Source organism: Gossypium hirsutum, chromosome D08 (genome assembly GCF_007990345.1).
Source record: "Gossypium hirsutum isolate 1008001.06 chromosome D08, Gossypium_hirsutum_v2.1, whole genome shotgun sequence".
Taxonomy (NCBI): Eukaryota; Viridiplantae; Streptophyta; class Magnoliopsida; order Malvales; family Malvaceae; genus Gossypium; species Gossypium hirsutum.
In genome coordinates, this window is record NC_053444.1 from 65,025,314 (window position 1) to 65,046,104 (window position 20,791).

Consider the following 20,791-nt stretch of genomic DNA (forward strand, 5'->3'; position numbering starts at 1 on the left):
AAAAAGATGATTTCTAAGCAGAGGTGAAGTTAGAAATTCTTTTGGGAGGATTTTAGTTGTATATTTTATGTGGGCTAAAATATAATTTTATCATTTTAATAATTTATATTTTTATTATTTTTTAAAAGATTAAATCTAAAGTTTATCATTTTAGAGGGATCAAAATGCAATTTGATCATATACTATTTTAAAATTTTTATAAAATTCAAAAGGTTAAAACTGGAATTTTTCTTTTTTTTTGGGGGGGAGGGGGACTCAATTAAGTTGATATTTGATTAAACTGTGATATCAACTTGGGTAATTCCTTTCCTGCCCCTTAATTAAAAAAGTTAAACTATACCAATTGTTCCTAAACTTTATTTAAAATTACATTTCAATCAATCAACTTTCAAAAGTTACATAATAATCACTAACGTTATCAAATTGTTACATTTTTATCACTCGACTGTTAACTTCCATAAAAAAAGTAACATTGCACCTTAATTCAAAGGGTTATTAGCTAATTCGTTCTTTGAGATATAGTTAAAAATCATTTTGATATTTTTAAAAATTTCTTAACAATAGTTGTAAAAAAAATTAAACAAGTCTTAAAAATAAATAAATAAATCAATTGCAATAAGGAAAAAAAAATGTGCAGTTAATTTTTCCACATCTAATCTTATGAAAATTCATAGCCTTTGAACTTTCACAAAAGAAAAGAACATTAAATATTCATTCATTTTGATCCTACTCATTTTTTTCATTTGCTTTGTTATTTTACGCTCTCTTTATTTTCATCTTTCTTTGCATTTTCCCCTCTTTTTTCATGCAAGTTAATGTCAACTTCACTTTTCCAAGATCATTAAAAATAATATATATTTTTATTTATAATTGAAAGTAAAATCTTAACTTGAAATTAGAGAGAAGAAATGACGGGTTTGGAGAAAAATAGTAATTTGTATTATCAATTTAAAAAATCTAAAAATTTCAAAGCCAAAAGGCACTCAAAAACTCAATCAATCTAGTAACTCAAGTTGCAAAAAGAAAAAAAAAGAAAAAAGAAAAAAGAAAAAAAGAAAAAGATAGTTTAGAAAAGCAATGTACTTTGTATTATAATTGAAAGAAAAAACTCAATTTAAAAAAAAATTGAAACTAATTACCAAAGAAGTAGACAATATAATAGAACATTTTGTTCTTCTCTCTTTCCCTCTTCATTCTTAATTTTTTTCTTTTCTTTTTCATAATTATAAGAAAAATCCTACGAATAAGTCATTGGTAGTAGAAGTTTTTATGTTTCTCAAGAATGAAAACTGTAACAGCCTGATTTTCAGTGATGTCGAAAACAGTGGTTCGAGACCACCAAATCTGAAAAATAAGTTCGTAAATTTTTATTATTTAATATTTACGAGTCAAATGTGGTTTTTAAAAGATTTTTGAATTAGTAATTTGTGTATTATAAGGTTTTATTAGGTTAAGTGATTTAGAAAAGAGGTATTGAGATCTCGGTCCTATAAACCGAGCCATAAATATTTTTATAAATATTTACTTAGCATCGTTAAGGTAGTATTAAAGCTTCGTTAGAAAATTTGAATGTTTTGGTAGTTAATTAATTAAAAAGGACTAAATTAAAAAATGTACAAATTTTGCTAATTAAAAAAATAGTGATTAAATAGCCTAAATAGTAAATAAAGGAGGACTAAAATGACAATTGAATCTACATGGGATAGCTGAGGCGGCATAAGCATAGAAAAATCAAGGAATTGATGTGAAATAAAGGCAAAATTGTAAATTTTGCCAAATTTAAGTGAAATAAAAGGGAAATTGAAATTCTAGACATTTTCATCATCATTTTTCAGTTCTAAACCAGCCATTGAAGAGGGTTTAAGCTATTTTTTCAATATTTGCTTCATATAAGTTTAATTCTTACTCTTTCAAGTTTAATTCTTGCTCTTTCCTTTAATTTTTTATGTTTTGGGACTTTTACAATTAGGTCCAACTAACCATTTCATTATTTTTTGATTTTATTGAAATTTTTGGAAGATACCATTCATAATTTTATATGATTTTAGTTATTAGATGATGAAATTGAGATGTTGATGGACATTTAAAGGTATTTTATTAAAGGATTTTAGATGAAATCATGATTTAGGGATTAAATTGAAAAGTTGTTGAATTCATAGAAAATTCTAAAATTTCATGGAATTCATGGGCTGCTATTGATATATATGAAAATATCTAGGCTTGGGATAAGTATTTAAATTGCATGAATTTCATTTTCCGAGCCTAAGGATGAAATCGTTATTAATTAAAAGTATAGGGGCAAAATAGTAATTTTGCCTAAGATGTGACTTGGATTAAATTAAATGTAAATTTTATTAAATTGATGTTAAATTTACTCATATAAATCCGGATAGATCAAAAACAGAGTTAGATCGTGGAAAAGAAAAAGTATCGGATTAGTAGTTTACACGTCACGAACAATTGTCGAGGTAAGTTCGTGTAACTTAATTGTGTATATTTATATGCTTATATTGAGTGTTGAATATGTAATTTGTGTAAATGTCATATATGTGTATGTAATTGATCTCATAATTGAAAATCCCTGATAAATAAATATGTCTCGTTTAAATAATGAGATTCGATGGATACAGGGTTCTATTTCTCGAAATGGTAGTGTTCCTGCATATGATGCGGACGTACCGTAGCTCGAAAGAGCATTTCGTTACAAGCCCTCTCAAGCTTCTCGTTATAGTGTTCTTGCGAGCTTCCCGTTAAATGCTTTTTAGAGCATTCCAATCGGTTGTGACCCTACATGTGTTGTGGGCACACCGCAGCTCTTATAAGTGTCTCGTTATATGGTTCTTTGTGAGCTTCCTGATTAAAGGATCTTTGTGAGCTTCCTGTTAGTGCTCGTTTAAACTTCCCGTTACATGGTTATCCGGTGTTACCCGTTAATTGCTCTTCGGAGCTACCTATTAATTACTCTTTAGAGCTACTCGTTATATGCTCTTTGTGAGCTTCTCGTTATATTGCTTGGATAATTTTCCCGTTACAAGGCTCAATGAGCTTCCCGTTATAGTGCTTGAGAGAGAGCTTTCTGTTTAAGTGCTCATAAAAGCACTCCTGGATATGAATTGACGGATTTATAGTATTGTACAGTTCAGGTGTACTACCCAAGTATCCATCGAGATTTCAAATAATTCAACGGGTGAAATTCTGATGTGAGAACATGTGAAATCAAAATGAAACTATTATTTGTATATGCATGAAATACTTGGAAACTCGATACTTGATGAGCTTATCCTTGTTCTTGTTATTCACATGAAGTACATGACTAACATTGTTGTTGAGGCTATATGTGTTAGGCTAATTGTCAAATTACTTTGGATGAATTATGCATGTTTATTATATAAGTAAATGAATGGTAAGTTAATTTCCCATTATACAAGCTTACTAAGCATTAAGTGCTTACTCTGTCTTATTTCCTCTGTTTTATAGTACTCGGAGGCTTGTAAAGGTTAGAAGCTGGTCGAAGCTACATCACATTATCCCCCAGACTTTTCGGTATATATAAATAGTAAACTAATTTTGGTAATAATGGCATGTATAGGTTAAATGTTACCATTTATGGCAATTTAATGTTGGTTGAAATTAGCCATTGGAATGACTATTAAATGATATGTTTTGATATGTAAAATAGTCTTAATATGATTGATGAGTATGTTTAAAGGGGTGAATGAGGAAAATCATATAAGTATATTGGATATTAGTTTATGATAGTGTATTTGGTAAAACATGTTTATAAGTATTAGGCTATCTTGGTAAGTTGGACATTTGATTATAGGTATTAATATGTTATGCATAAGATGTAAATTTGGCTAGGTCTAAATGTCTTGAATTGGCTCTTGAATGTGTTTAAATGTCTATATAGGTGGAAGGTGAAACTGGGTGAAGAATAAGGCTTGGAAATGACCTTATTTTGTCCACACGGGCAGAGACACGGGAGTGTGTCTCAGCCGTGTGTGACACACGACCTAGCACATGGGCGTGTGTTCTGGCCGTGTGTTCCCTGCATCTTAAAAATTTAAAACAGATGCTTAGAATTGATCACACGACCTGGCACACGGGCGCGTGACTTGGCCGTGTGACCCCTGCACTTAAATGTATTGCAAGTCAGCGAGTTACACGGGCTGGGGACACGACCGTGTGCTCTACTTCAAATACCACATGGCCTAAGACACGGGTGTGTCACTTGGCCGTGTGAGCCACTGGCCTGACCACACGGGCGTGTGTCCCTTGCACCTTGGAAAATTTTGAAATTTCACAAAAAATTCTTTGAGTTTCCGATTTAGCCCCGATTCAATTCTAAAGTGAAAATTGAGCCTCGAGGGCTTTCATAAGGGACTTTACAAATAATATCCGACATAAATGTTAAATAATAATATGAAATGTCTATATTTAATTTGTTTATTCTAGTAATATTCCATAACCCTATTTTGGAGACAGATACGGGTTAGGGGTGTTACAAAAATAGTGTTGCAAGCCTGTATTTCGTTCCTTGAAAACTCAAGTAGCAACAATGGGTCTAATAGTAGAATCCAAATCTTGCACCCAAATGTATTTTGATAGGGTTTTGAGAAAAATAATAATAATAAAATTTGCAAAGCAATTTCTTGGTAAAACAACATAAATTTTTTGATATGATTGAAGGTGTTCATCAATGGTGGAAAACAAATGAAATTTAATACTGCCAGAAACTTTAGTTTAATTTTTTTTAGATTTATACATATTTAAATATTTTTAATATATTTTTAAAAAGTACAATTTTTAATTATTTTTATAAATTTTTTTAAAAAATTAGTCTAACTTTTTTATTATTTTTTTTACAAATTTTGTTAAGAAAATTTTTTTTAAAAAAAATAGGTATAGCTCAAGGACCAAATCTACTATTAATCTTTTGAATTAAGGTGCAACGTTATTATTATTTTAACGAAAGTTAACAGCTAAGTGATAAAAATGTAATAATTTGATGAGGTTAATAACCATTATATAACTTTTAAGAGTTGAGTGAGAAAAATAAAAATTTAAACAAAGTTTAGGGAGGGTGTACTTTACCAAAAAACCAGTTAGAATGGAGGGTGTAGACAAATAGTTGAGGAGTGAGAACCAGAAAGGAATAGTCCCTAAGCAGGTTGGGCCTTGGGTTCTAATCATATAGATTTGGGTTTTGTATTGGGTTTTCTCATTATTATTTTGGGTCTATGGTTAAGGTATTTACTGTCTTAAGTATGATCTGAGTTTAAATCGTGTTAGTCATGCTGCTTTAAGATTTTATATTTTTCTTGTAATTTATCAAAAAAGAAAAAGAATGGTTAACTAAAATAAATTGGGAGAGAATTTGGTATTTCGGTTCTTATCACAGTAATTTGTTGTCGTTCATTTATTGACTCGAAAGGGCCTTAATTTAAGACGGTAGGAAACTCAAATTTAACATGAGAAAACGACATTTTATAAGCCATCATCACATGTAAACAAAGAGAAGGAATCAACCATATGAAAAGACTTCGAAAATGGGATAGAGAGATCATTAGCAACATCCAACCTAAAATAAATTTGATAAAATCCCATTTAAAGGGTAAACTATTAAAATAGTCATTTTTGTTTGCCTTAGGTTACATTTTAGTCACTTATGTTTGAAATGTTACGTTTTAGTCACTTACGTTATCGTGTTGTAACATTTTAGTCACTGAGTCGTTAATTGTCGACAACGGTGTAACGGTAAGTTGATGTGGCACGTTAAATCATCATTTCAAAAGAAAATTTTAGGTTAAATTCTACAATTGGTCCCTATATTTTTTCATTTTCAACAATTTAAAAAATTTCTTTTATGTTCTTCTAACTTTTTTTTTCCATTCTCTTATGCTTCTCCCTCTATTTTCCTCCCTTCTTCATTTCTTTTAACATAGTTTTTCTATGCTTTCCATTTGTAACTAGTCCACAAGCTCGCCTCACTCGAAAAAAATTAAATTGTTCAAAAAAATAAAACATAGAAAAACTACGTTGAAAGAAATGGAGAAGGGAGAAAAACAAAGGGAGAAGCATAAGAGAATGGAAAAGAAAGAAAGTTAAAAAAACATAAAAGAGAAAAATTAAATTGCTCCAAACGAAAAAATATGGGGACCGATTGTATAAATTAACCTAGAATTTTTGTTTGACATGATGATTTAACGTGCCACATCAGTTTACTGTTACACCGTTAACAGAAACTAACGGCTCAGTGACTAAAATGTTACAACGTGATAACATAAGTGACTAAAACGTAACATTTCAAACATAAGTGACTAAAATGTAACCTGAGCCAAACAAAAGTGACTCTTTTGGTAGTTTACCCCCATTTAAATATGACACCACAAACAAAAAATTAAATATTTGTCATCGTATTCCATAAATAATTTTATTGAACACCCACGAGAAAAAAATTAAGTAATCATTATGATATGGGAAATACATAATTAATAGAAGAATTCGAACATTAAAAATGATATCATTAAGGTAAAAATAAATCTAAATTAATTCTAAATATATATAACCTTTTGCGTGTTATTTACATAAAAAAAAAGACTTTTAACATGTACCTATCCCTTTTTCAATATCAACTTGATTTCAGGTCCATCTTACCCCAAAAGAAAAAGGTTATCTCGCTAGGTTTCTCTCTCTAGCCCTTTGTTGTTTTGGAATTTTATTAAAGATTTCAAAGCTGCCATTATTATCACACAAATCAAGACGATTAAAACTAGCCAAATTTGTCCAGTTAATGGGGGGGTATAACTATAGCCCAAATAGAAATATTCACCACAATTCCTCCCACAAATTGATACAATAATAGACAGAATTACGTATGCTTTGTTGTTTCGTTTGGAGGCCCCTTCTTTACCACACTACCGTCCCAATGCATGTCAACGTCCATCGCCTTCACAACAAAGGCGTATTTCCTTTTTCCCTAAGATAAACCCTATAAACCAAAGGCTAAATTTGCCTTCCAGACTGCCCTGGTTTCCGGGGCTGCGCCCCTTGTTTCTCCAAATTTAAGCTTCCAACTATGTCTCTTACATATATATATATGGTACATTTCTATTTTACAATTCATGATCATAATTCGTGGCTGTTCCTCCCAATAATATTCTCTCCAAAGTTCGAATTTACGTTCTCCTATTGAAAGTGCAATGTGCTTTACCATTAAAATTTAAAATTTCTTATTTATTCCGTTTGGGTAATTTTATGCTTCTTTCATCAAATATCTATTGAGCCAGATATAAAAAAAATTTTTAATTAAAATATTACATGATTATATATAATTTGAAAGTAGATCTATACATGCAAAAAGTATAGGGATTAAATTCTTGAAAATAAAAGTAGGATGACTAAATTCTAAATTGATAAAGTACGGTAAAGACTTAGAGTCAATATTATTTGAACTGGTTAGGGTATCGGTTCGGAAAGAGAGGCATCAAACTAGTTGATATGCAAACGAGTCCGAACCGATTGAATAAGTTAAAAATCCGATTAAACTAATTTCTTTCTTTCTTTTTTTCCTTTTAATGATTTATTCAATCGAATCATACTAACCAATAACCTAACCAATTTGACCAACAATCCTGTTTTAAAAATCTTTCTTAAGAGTATATTTCAATTTCCAAAATTTTACCAACCCAAAAATGTGAATAAACTATACTAATTATCCATAAAAATGGCAATCTAAATTTTCTTTATTTGTCATATTCCAACTTAAAGAGGGAGTTGTAAACGATAATCATGGGCAAACTTTTTTGTTTGTTTGTTTGTTTAAACCTTCATTTATTTTTGTTCCCATAGGCACACAGGGAGAGTGGACCGACTGATGACTTATCACTTTGAAAAAAATGTATACAATGCAAAAAAAAAAAAAAACTTTTGCATGCAATTTTCGATAAAAAAGAAGAAGAAAACTTTTGCATGCTATCAGAAATGCAAATACGAATGCAAAGAATGGTAGTTTAAAGAATCTTTTTGAAGTTCTGTTAGGTGATACTGTCATTATTTGGAGGGTTATAGAGTACTATCATATAGTCCATAATATTAATATATTAATCTAAGGGTTGCTAAAGCACAACGTCGCATGCTTCAAGACCACAAGCTCAAGATGATGGTTTCCCATTGTCTTTATTCCTTGATGCACCATATGGTATCACTTTATTAAAAGTTGATTTTTAAAAATAAATATAAACATGCACCAATGAAAATTTGTGTGATTTGCATGTCATTCACTCTTTTTTTGAACTTATTAGGGTTTATTTTGTACCGTTGAAGTTCATGAAAACTTATCTTGGAACCCATAATTTGACATATGAACATGTCAAATGTGATTAAAATTTTCAATCTTGGATATGATTAAAATTTGAGAGTTTGCAATAATGGCTTTGACATGATAAGTTTGCAATCATCCTTTCCCCAAAAGATTACAAGAAACTTTGAGACCACGTTGAAAAGAGATAGAGATTAATGATTACATATGACATAGAAAACAGCATTGGAGACATACCCCTAAGGAGCCCTGGGAAGAATTTGATTAGATTAGCAATTCATAATAGTGAAAATGAGTAGGGTATATATAGGTAATAATTGCGGGCAATAGAAAGATTTTGATCAAGCTTTTAGCCCACAATGATTTCCCCCATTTGTTAGGATAAATTCTCAAAAGAGAATAAAAGGTTTTTGATTCAAGTCTAATCTACCGTATTAAAGCTTGTTAAGCAAAACAATTTCTCCTATTAAATCTTATTAACGAATCCCTCACTAATAGCTTAGTCTGAACTATTTTCAAACAAGATGAATAAAACATACTCAACATATTTACTTTCAATAAACATGAAATTACTCTCTCAATTCTCTATAAATTTTCATAGAATAAAGCACTCAATGTATAGGGTTTAGAGATCAACTAAAAACTCTTAAAAAATTATCCATCCCCAAGCTTCATTATTTCATCTTCGACTTTTCACATCTCGAGGAGATATATGTTTTATCGTGGAGTTTTTTAAGTAATCTTGAGTTGAAATAGATTTTATTCAAGAATCAACCGGATCATGCACCTATCGACTTAAGCCAAATCTATTATTACATAAAGAAGTAATTACAACCTCAATACCGACCCCAATTGTTACAAGTCACTCGCCCAAATACCCCGCAATACAATAATACCTGAAAAAGCGTCATAAAATAACCACCACAGCACAACAGAGCTATCGACAAAGACACTCTAAAAATTGAATTTTAAGTGACACCACAAGCATCCTATTTATAGGTTGATACAAGAGTTCATCCAACAAAATTTTGATAAGCTTTAAACTCCAATTTAAAAGATGAAATTACCTTATTAATTATCCTGAGTATTTATCACATAACAACCTTCATACATCAATGTTCCAACAACTCCAAAATTCTCTCAAGAGATAAGTGTAAGGATAAGCATTTTCTTCACTTTAAACTTCTCAATATGACCATTTAAAAAATTGAAGAGTCTTAGCTGAGTTCCAACTATTGTTTTGTCAAACATGCTACTACTTTGAAAGTCGAAAACAATAATTGTTCATGAGGCCGAAACCTTTCACACAATCCAAATAAAAAATTCGTTCTCATTCTAATAAAAAATGGAATGAGCAGATAAATCATCTCAACCCATCAAGTAAATAAATATTAATATAGTTTTCGTTGAATTGCTTGAAATAGTTTTTGAAAATGTTTACTAAAACCATTAATGTAATACTTTAAAAATGCATTTAGTACATTACTTGGATCAATTATATTACTTTAACCAATGGTTAATATTTCACATCAAATAAACTTAATTATAATTCTTCTTACATATAATTTGTTTGCCACTTTGGTCCATCCCATTGGTTTAAAAAATACAAAAAAAGTTGATATTGAAAATCATCCAAGCTAAGCTTGGAAACAATTTTAAACATGAAATCCCAAAAACTCTCGCACATGAAGAATTCCATGTTAAGTATGACTCCTATTTCAATCAAATTTGAGAAATAATTTTCTAGTTAAACTCTGTTTATTTGTTTCAATCAAACACTGAATTTAGCCTATAAATAGGCTCTTTACAACCTTAGAAAACACACCCATTAGATATTAGAACTCATAACACATTTAGAGAATTTTGTGTTTACGTTTTGAGGGTTCTTTGTTTTCGAATTTTCAGGGTTTAGTTTTTATCTTCATCTTTTTTTTGTACTCTTCGTTTCTTTTTGCCATTTTAGTAAAATCATCATTGCCCGTGGTTTTTTATCCTCTTTGGAGGAGTTTTTTCACGTTAAATTTGTGTGTTCAATTTCTTCTGCTATTTTTACTTGTTCCTTGCTTAATCGGGTCAATCTCTAACATTCCATATTAAGCTGCCCAAACTTCCCATTCTCCCCCCCTTTAGGAACAACATTTACTGTGGCAAATCATTATTTTCCAACAAACCCATTGCTATATATGAAAAGAGAAAGAAAGAAAAAAAGATATTTGGAAAGATGGAGATATGATATCCATAAAGGTTCATTGCTTTTAATATTTTCGTAAGGTGAAAGAGCAGCACTGAATTTGTGGGCTCTCAATTGATGTATAATTAACTCTGTAAAAGTCCATTTTTGCCCGGGCCCATACCAACAAAATAACCCAAATAATAAAACCCAAAACCTAAAATCAACCTAGCCCAACATCCAAGCCCAATCCCAAAACCCTAGACTCCCACTTGCCTCTTCCCATTCTCCCATGTTGTCTGCCACCAGCACCACTCCCACTCTCCCATGCTGTCTGCCACCACCATGCCTTTTGCCGCACCTGCAAACAAGCAAAGGAAAAGGACAAAAAATGGAGCAATAAACATTAACAGAATATTGTATTTTTGGCTATAAAAGCCACAAGCAAAATCAGACCAGGGAGGGGGAAAAAAAAAGAGAAACAAAAAAAAGGAGGGGGGGGACTTTTGTAACAAAAAAAGAGAAGATTCGGCTTTTGAAAAAATTGAAAGAAATAAAAAAGGGGGCTTTAGAAGGTGATTCACCTTGTTTTTTTTCGTTTTCTTTATTTTCGTTCTATTTCGGTTTTTCTATAGTATTTCTTTCTCTTTTTTATTATCATTCAATCAACACACATATATCTAAGATAAAAAAAATAAAAGTAAAAAGGAGTTTACCTGTTTCCGGCGGCGGTGGAAAGAGGAAGAACCGAAAGGTCTCTTTCGATTTTGGCCCTTTTCGCCGGGATTTCGGCTTTTCTAACCCCAGATCTGGACCCTATTCGCAAAAAGGAGAAAAAGGGAGCTTTTTTTGGTTTTCCGGCCACCGCGAACGGCGGCGTCGTCGCCGGCGTCCGGCGACCGGTGCGGTGGTCGATGGCCGGCAAAGGGGGCTCTTCCTCTCTTTTTACGGACACAAGAACAATAAAAACATAAACTTTGAATCGGAGAAGTAATTTTCGTTTCTTTATTTTTGTGTATTTTTACATCTAGTTTGATTTCTTTTTATTTCTTTCTACTTACGAAAATAAAAACAAAAGAAATAAGGAGAGGAGAAACTCACCGGAGTTGGCCGTGACCGTGCCGCCGGGGTTTTTCTTCCATCGTCGGCCGTCGGTCTTGGTGGCGTGGTGGCACTCAAGGTGTTAAGAAACCCAAGTGTTGGGTGTTTAAAAAAAATGGTGGTTTGAAAGAAGGCAGAGCCTTTTTCCTCTAGCAAATTCAAAAAGTGAAAGAATAAAAATATAAAACATTTTTTTGTCTTTTTTTTCAATCATGAACGGCGCATTAGTGGGGAATCTTGCACATGCTTGTCCTTAATGGGTAATTTATGCATTTAGTCCCTCCATCTTGCGTTGAAATGCAATCAAACCTTTTATTTTTTTTATTTGGGTCGCGAGTTTTGTTTCTGTTTCAATCAGGTCCTTTGACCATGTATGGTCCTTTGCGCTGAAACGTTGCACTCTAGGACTAGGGAATATTTCCCTTTTCAGTCCTTCCCTTTTCGCGCGCCTTACATTTTAATCCTTTACTCTATTTCATTTTTGATTTCAGCCCTGAGATTTCGTTTCCGTTTTGATTTAGTCCTATTATTATTATTATTATTATTATTACCTATTTGTTTATATTTATTTTATTTAAATTTTCGGCACATATATACATATACATGCATATATTTTTGTGATATACATACATTGTTTTTATAACATATATACTTATATAGTTTATATATTTTACAACTTATGTACATATCTATATATCTATATATATATATTTTCATTTTCCTAAATATATACATATTTATATATAATCTTTATAGTTTAAAATATACTTTTTTTATAAATCCGTATATACACACATATTACTATTAATTTATATACATACATATCCTTTTATTTTATAAGTATATATATTTTTATATGCACGTACATACATATTTTTGTATATCTTAATTTACATAAATATATATATACATTTTCAATATATTTTTTTAACATGTATCAAAATTAACGTATTTATTCGTATACATACGTATATTTTCATTATTTTTAAACTTTAATTTGTACATACATACTTTCTTTTATTTTTCAACATATATATGTACTTACTTTTATATGTATTTTATTATTTTCATATTCCATAGTTTTATACACCCATATATATGTACATATTTTTATATATACACATTTATCGTTTCTTTTATATATTAAAACATACTTTATACATTTTGTTAATTTATATATATACATATTTTAGTTTATGTCTATATATATCTTTTTATATTTAATTGTATTTGTTACTTATTTATTTCATTTTCGTCATTATGAATGTTTTAATTTATTTGTTTATATATATTGTTATTTTATATGATTGTAGGTATGACTTCTATTTATTTTATATTGTTGCTATTGCTCGTATTATTTTTTATTTTTATGTGTATTATGATTTTACCACGTATAACAACAATGTAATTTGCTTTCACATTTTTTACTACGATTTTCGTGTTTTATTTTACTCGATATAACAAAATTTGTTTTAAAAATATTTCGTGTTTAGATTCGAAAGGATCGTACTCTAACTTACTGGGTTTCGATTTTCATAATAAATCTAAATACACGAATCTTTTCAAACTCAAGTTTTTAAACGATCTCGGGAATTAAGAAAAGATCGTGCCCTAACTTACTGGGCCTGATTTATTTCTAAAACCAAGATAATAAAATATCTTTTAAATAAGCATTTTTCATCCGCGTATCGAGAATTTGAGACATTGTGTCCTAACTTACTGGATATGATTCTCTTTCTCGAATAACGTGAAATATCCCCCTTTTTCCTGAAAATTTTCAACATTTTAATACAAGGGTCGTATTTTTAAAATTCTTCAAGGTTCTCAATTTTTGACATTAAGACATTAAGTAATCAACTAGGTACCAATTTTGGGCGTATCGAGGGTGCTAATCCTTCCTCGTGCGTAACCGACTCCCGACCCCGTTTTTCTGAATTTCGTGGACCAAACTTGTTGTTTTAATAAAATCAAACCGTTTATTAAAAACAACCCCTCTTCGAGGTGATCCAATCGCACCTCATAAAAAAAAGAGGATTGGTGGCGACTCCCGTTTCTTTTTTTCAAAACCCAAGTCAACCCCATTTTTCATCCTAAAAAATGGTGTCAACAGCTTGGCGACTCCACTGGGGACAATAAGAGAGTCAAGCCACGTGTTGATTATTTCTTGTCTTTCTATTGAAAGTGGAAAATTCGATTTAAATTTACGATCCTCTCATTGCATCTCTTTTGTTTTGAGTTATATTTTTTTTATCGTGTTCTGTATTTTATTTTATACCTCTGCACATTGCATTGCATGACCGCTGGTCATACCCTTTTTAAGTGGGACTGAGAAGCTACGCCTTCGTGAGGTTTTCACCTCCGCATGGGATAGTGAATCGCTTTCGGGATATATCCGTACCTATGTCTTCGTGAGATTTTCATCTCCGCATGGCCATAGGGAAATGTATCCCCCTGAATCGAACTCGGTCCGTATGAGCCTATAATGGGTGAGGATCGAGGAATCTGCTGGTTCAGGTACCCTACTTTAGAACCAAATCACATGTAATGAGCCATAGGAACTGACCTAGGTAGAGCTACTCCAAATTTTAGTGCTTACCTAAATGAATGATTGTCGCTTATTTTAAATCTTATTCTGTGTTTAATGCTAATTTACTTTGTTTGTGATTGCATGGCATCTTCATTCTAAAAGAGGTGTCGATTTACGTTCAGTTTCTGGGTAGAAAGCTTATCATGGAAAAGGGGTTTTTTGATAAAGTAGAGGATAATGTGGCTGTGCGAATATGGGCTGAAACGACACAACGAGAGAAAGGCGATAGTCTTACCGAATGGTACGTGTCAGAATTGTGGGATTTTACCCGTATCAGTGTAATCCAGAATGACCTTCGAGAAATGAAAGAAGTCTGGGATCAATGGGATGTCGAGGCCAAGCAGCTGTTCTATTGTAACTACGGTGACCTACCTTATCTACTTAGTGTCAAAGTGGACAAGTATTTATTCCGAGCCCTTGCTCAGTTTTGGAATCCTGCCTACAGTTGTTTCACTTTTGGGAAAGTAGATTTGACGCCTACTGTGGAGGAGTATACGACCTTGCTTCGGTGCCCAAAGATTCAAGTCGACAAGGCTTATTCCAGAGCTGCTTGTGTCCCTCCGTTGTTAAAGAAATTAATGAACATCACTGGGATGAGCGAGCAGTGGGTCGCTGCCCGGATCCAACAGAAGGGCGACAGTAAATGTGTTCCTTGGAAAAGTTTGCGAGATTTGGTGCTTGTACATCCTGACTTAAAGAAAAGGGTCGATGTCTTCGCTTTAGGTATCTATGGACTAGTGGTTTTCCCCAAAGCTTTAGGACACATAGACGAGGCTGTGTCTGATTTGTTTGATCGGCTTAGTAAAGGGGTTACACCGGTTCCGGCAATACTCGCTGAAACTTTTAGATCCTTGAATGCGTGTCGAAAAGCAGGGGAGGGAAGGTTTATTGGATGCACGCAGCTCTTATTGGCATGGTTCCATAGCCACTTCTGGAAAGTCGAAAAGGTCTCTTATCGGGTATTCTCTGATAGCTACTCCCCTCTAGGAGAATTGGTGGCCACGCTAAGACGGGATGATATTTCAGAAGAAAAATGGATAGAGATACTCCAGAATCTCCAGGATGAAGATATCGAATGGAGGGCTCCTTGGTTAATTCCTGATGAGATATTGTACCGATGTGGAGATTTTGACTGGGTTCCACTGCTCGGGATATGGGGAGCTATCGGATATGCTCCTCTACTCGTATCAAGACAGTATAGATCACGACAATTCATACCAGCAACGCAGGGGTTGGCCTATTGTGATTTTTCCTATAGGGAGGACAATTACAAGAAGAAGGTTCGAGAAATATCTAGTGCCTGGAACCAGACTCGTCGAATGAAGATCTTAGCCGTGGGTCCGACAATTACCCCCGAGTATAGTCAGTGGCGTGATCAAAGGATCAACGACAACATCCCGGCGTCAAATGCAAAAACTGCTCGATCTTTAGAGAAACACTTACAAGTTTTGCCTTCTGAGATAGAAATCATCAAACAAGAATTTGAAAAAAGGAGTTTAGAATTGGGGAAGAAGATAGAACAACTAGAGGAAGAAAAAATGCAGTTAGGACTGGATGTGGACATTCAAAGATTAGAGGCCGATAAATTGAGAAAAGGAAAGAACAAAGCAGAAGAAGATTTGGACAGCCTGAAGACAGATTACAAGAAGTTGCGTAGGTCGGTAAGAGCTGCTGGCTTGGGTAAAACGCCAGAACAATGGCGACAAGAAATTCAGGAGGAAAAGACGAAAGCTAATCAATGGGAAAAGAAATTTCAGGATACTCGGACTCGAGAAGTCACCTTGGGAAAGAGTCTACTAGTTTGCCAAGACGAGAAGACGGAGTTGAAGTTCCGGATAACTGAACTAGAAAGATCGCTTCACCAGTACTATAATCATAATGCTACGGTTGAATTAAGGGCGAGCTTAGACAAAATTGAAGAATTAAAAGGACAAATAGGAGGGCTAGAGAATGCATTGCAAAATAGTAAAATCCGGATAGAGCTTCTGGAAGAAAATAATGAGCAGTGGCAAAGACAATTCCGTCGGTCTCAAGAGCAGATTAGAGAAAGAGATTATATTATGGGAGAGGCGGTGGCTCAAGTGCGCGAAGTAGCTGATCATCTGCAAACCCTGGCGGTTCAGGCTGATCTATTAAGTTTGAAATATGAGTTAGAGTCGGACAGGGGCCGAGAATTAGCTTGGCTTCTTAGAAAGGTTAAGGCTTTGAGTGTAAGGGCAAAGCCATATATGTAGTCTATTTTATGTAAAGAAACTCTTTATCTAGTAAATTTTCTAATGAAGTTGAATTAGAATCAGTGCCTCTTTTTCTTTGCATTCTTTTCATGCATTGCATCACATCATATGCATTAATGACCATTTAAAAAAAAACCTAATCGAATAAAATCATTTCAGTTAACCTGGAAAACCAACAAAGTTACGGCACCCGAGCTAAGGCAAAAATTATGGACCAAAGGTTGGAGAAGCTAGAGCGACTTCAAAAAGAAATGCAAGACCAGTTGCAGGCGCAAATGAAAGAGCAAATGGAAAAGATTCAGCGTGACATGGTGCAAAAGATGGAGGAGTCCCAAAATGATCTGGTGGCTAAGATGACGCAATTATTGAAGGGAGTAGATAAGGGTAAAGGTCCTGTGATTGTTAGTGAAGAAGAAAACAATGGTGAACCACTTTATCCTCCAGGTTTCACGCCTCCGCATGCGCAAGTAAAGACTGAGCTGTATCCGCGGAGACCCTCTGTGTCGGTTAGGCCCCAGCAGTTCCAAGGCGATGCTTCAATCCCAAGGAATTTTCAACCCGGAGCGGGCTTTAATCCCGGTGATAGCCCGAATAATATTGCTGTCCCAGATCTTGATGAGATGGTTGAAAAGGACAAGGCGAAGGAGGAATTTCCAAAACAATTTGAGGAGAAATGGAAATGGATAGAAGAAAAGTTTAGGGCAATAGAAAGCATCGAAAGCTATGGAATAGATGCAAAGGATCTGAGCTTGGTTCCGGACTTGGTGCTCCCTTACAAATTTAAGATGCCGGAATTCGAGAAATACAACGAGACTAGTTGCCCAGGATCCCATATTACTATGTTTTGTAGAAGAATGACGGGGCATATTAATAATGATCAATTATTAATACACTGCTTTCAGGAAAGTCTTACGGGAGCGGCGTCAAAGTGGTACAATCAGCTGAGCCGAGCTAAAATTGCTACTTAGAGGGATTTAGCACAGGCTTTCCTGAGACAATACAATCATGTCTCAGAAATGATGCCTGACAGGATAACTCTGCAAAATTTAGAGAAGAAATCAAACGAAAGCTTCAGACAATATGCGCAGAGGTGGCGAGAGGTGGCGGTTCAGGTGCAACCACCACTTTTGGAAAAAGAGATGACGACGCTTTTTATTAATACTTTGAAAGCCCCGTTCATCACTCACATGTTGGGAAGCGCTTCAAAAAAACTTCTCGGATATAATCATGAATGGTGAAATGATTGAGCATGCCATTAAAAGTGGAAAAATAGATGGAGGAGAAAATAATAGGAGGGCACCCCCGAGGAAAAGAGAAAATGAAGTGAATAATGTGAATGCTTATGGTAGGTTAATTACCGTGAATCAACCAAAGAAAGTGGTTGCTAATCAACAGGGATCATCAAGACAAGAGTCGGGAGCTAGGCAAATTACTGAAAAGCCCCAATTCACGCCAATCCCGATGTCATACAAGGAGTTGTATCAGACTTTATTCGATGCACATGTTGTTGCTCCTCGTTACTTGAGTCCTCTACAACCCCCGTATCCAAAATGGTATGATATGAACGCGCAATGTGATTATCATGCGGGAATTTCTAGGAACTCGATAGAAAATTGTACTGCCTTCAAGAAGGTAGTAGAAGGACTTATCAATTTAGGTGTTGTCAAACTTGACGACTCACCTAACGCAAAGAATCCGTTACCTAATCACGCAGATAAGGGGTGAATATGGTTAGCGAAGGTACGGAGAAGAAGTCAAGACTGACATTGCTGAAGTAAAAACTCCATTGAAACGGGTCTGGAAAGAAATGGCGAAAAGAGGGTTGGTTATTTCAGATTCTGAGGAAGGGCATGAGATGGGAAATTATTGTGAATTTCACCATAAAACAGGGCATGAAATCCAAGAATGTGAAGGATTCAAGGCTTTGGTTCAAAGCATGATGGATAACAAGGAGATGAGGTTTTATGAAGATGCGAAAGACATGAGGAGCATATGCGCGACAGAGTTGGGAACAAAGGCTCCAAAAATAAATCATCCCGTGGTCATTATCTCACGCCCTAAGGGTAATGAGGTTAGGGCTCAGGTAACATCAAAAATTGTAATCCAGAAACCATCAAATTTCTTTTATAGGGATAACAAAATGGTGCCGTGGAATTACGGGTGTAATGTGACCATTTTGGGAAAAGAAGCAGAAAGAAACCAGGAAATAGGTTCTTACACGCGCAATGGAAAAAGACATGACGCTCAAGCAGAGTCGTCCAGGGAAGAGAATTGGAAGAAAGAACAGAGGAAAGGGAAAGCAGTAGAAGTTGAGCCATTGGTAAATGAACCAATAAAAGAAGAGGAGGCAAAGGAGTTTTTGAAGTTTTTGAAACACAGTGAATACAGTGTTGTAGAGCAACTGCACAAACAGCCAGCCCGCATTTCTGTATTAGCTTTACTCCTAAACTCAGAAGTACATCGGAATGCACTTTTAAAGGTGCTAAACGAAACATATGTGGCTGACGATATTTCGGTAAACAAGCTGGATCGGTTGATCAACAATATTGGTGCTGACAATTTTATCTTCTTCAATGATGATGAAATACCATCCGGAGGAAGAGGTTCTACTAAAGCCCTGCATGTTACTGTCCGATGCAAAGGGTACACACTCCCGGGGCCTTGGTTGATAATGGATCTGCACTAAATGTATTGCCTTTGTCCACTCTTAGTCGATTACCAATAGACAGTTCGCACATGAGAGCATGCCAGAGCATAGTAAGGGCATTTGATGGAACAAAAAAGGAGGTTATAGGGAGAATTGAGGTACCATTAAGGATTAGCCCAGTCGCTTATGAGGTGGATTTCTTGGTAATGGATATTAAACCTTCCTACAACTGTCTATTGGGGAGATCGTGGATACACTCAGCAGGGGCAGTACCTTCATCATTACATCAGAAGGTGAAGTTGGTATCGGAGGATCGGTTGGTAACGATAGATGCAGAGGAGGATATTATCGCAATGATGACTAGCGATCCACCTTATGTGGACATCAACGATGAGGCACTAGAATGTTCTTTTCGGTCGTTAGAATTTGTGAACACGATGTTTATTGCGGAGGGAAATAGAATTTCAGTACCGAAAATATCCAGGACCACTGAGATGGGATTGCGATTGATGGTAGGAAGAGGAGCCTTACCCGGGAAAGGATTGGGAAAATATCTTCAGGGGAGGATTGAGGCACCAATGCCGAAGGAAAAGTTTGATAGATTTGGTTTAGGGTACAAGCCAGACATGAAGCAGAAAAAGAAAGAAGTAGAGAAGAGACAAGAGAAAAGAAGGGCGCGTTTGAATGGACATAAAGCTAAGTGTGAGCCTTTAACCTTTCCCCACATATCTGCATCTTTTGTGTCGGGAGGATTTATTCATTCTGAATGTGGAGTGTCCGGTAGCGGCATGGGAAGAATGTTGGAAAATGTTTATACCAACGCCATAGAAGCAACGGAAAGGAGGGCCTTGTTGGAGATCTGCCCTTATGAGCCTGGAAGCGAGCTAAACAATTGGACTGCTGAAGAAATCCCTGTAGTCTTTAGGGCTTATTCAGAGTAATGCTCAAAACATTCCTGTTGTTTGTTGGCCTAGAAACGATATGAAATCTTTTGTGAAATAGGCATTGGGCCTAAGTATCATTATTTTAATGAAATACGTGTCTACGTTCATCTCGATCAGTCACTTTTTTTTCCTTTTATATTTTCCATTTGATTGATTGTCTTACAAATAATTCTTTCATTTGTAATTCTTTTGCACAAACATATTCATAAATTTATATATTCTTGGTATATTCTTTGATATGCCCTCATAGGTCTTCAGATATCAATGACATGAGTGACGCTGCCTCAAACGCGGAGCCTATTTTGAGCAAGAAGTGTGTTTAGAGGGATCCCACGACTTTGAAAATGACGAAGATTATGATGCATCTCCAGACTTGTTAAGAATGGTGGAACAAGAGGATAAGCATATCCTACCTCATAGGAATCATTAGAAATAGTGAGCCTAGAGGATGGAAAGGAGGTGAAAATTGGAACTGAAATCACCGCAAAGACAAGGCAAGACCTCATTAATTTGCTCCGAGAGTTCAAAGATGTTTTCGCGTGGTCGTACCAAGATATGCCTGGGCTAAGTACTAACATTGTGGTGCATCGTCTGCCCATAAAGGAGGATTGTAAACCCGTTCAACAGAAGCTCAGGAGAATGAGACCTGACATTGTGTTGAAAATAAGAAAAGAAGTCAAAAGACAATTCGACGCTGGATTCTTACAAGAAGTCAAGTATTCGGATTGGGTAGCCAACATCGTCCCTGTTCCCAAAAAAGATGGAAAGGTACGAATGTGTGTGGATTA

The 20,791-nt window shown here is 34.5% G+C and overlaps 1 protein-coding gene across 1 annotated transcript; it reads right to left on the reverse strand.

The window, feature by feature from the left end:
* Positions 1-10,514: 10,514 nt before the first annotated feature.
* LOC121219964 (uncharacterized) lies at positions 10,515-11,766 on the reverse strand. Its single transcript, XM_041098851.1, has 3 exons — positions 11,592-11,766; positions 11,207-11,431; positions 10,515-10,851 (listed from the first exon to the last, which is right to left on the reverse strand). Exons 1-3 carry the CDS (start codon positions 11,630-11,632, stop codon positions 10,719-10,721), a joined length of 399 nt encoding a protein of 132 aa, XP_040954785.1. The 5' UTR covers positions 11,633-11,766; the 3' UTR covers positions 10,515-10,718.
* Positions 11,767-20,791: the final 9,025 nt, after the last annotated feature.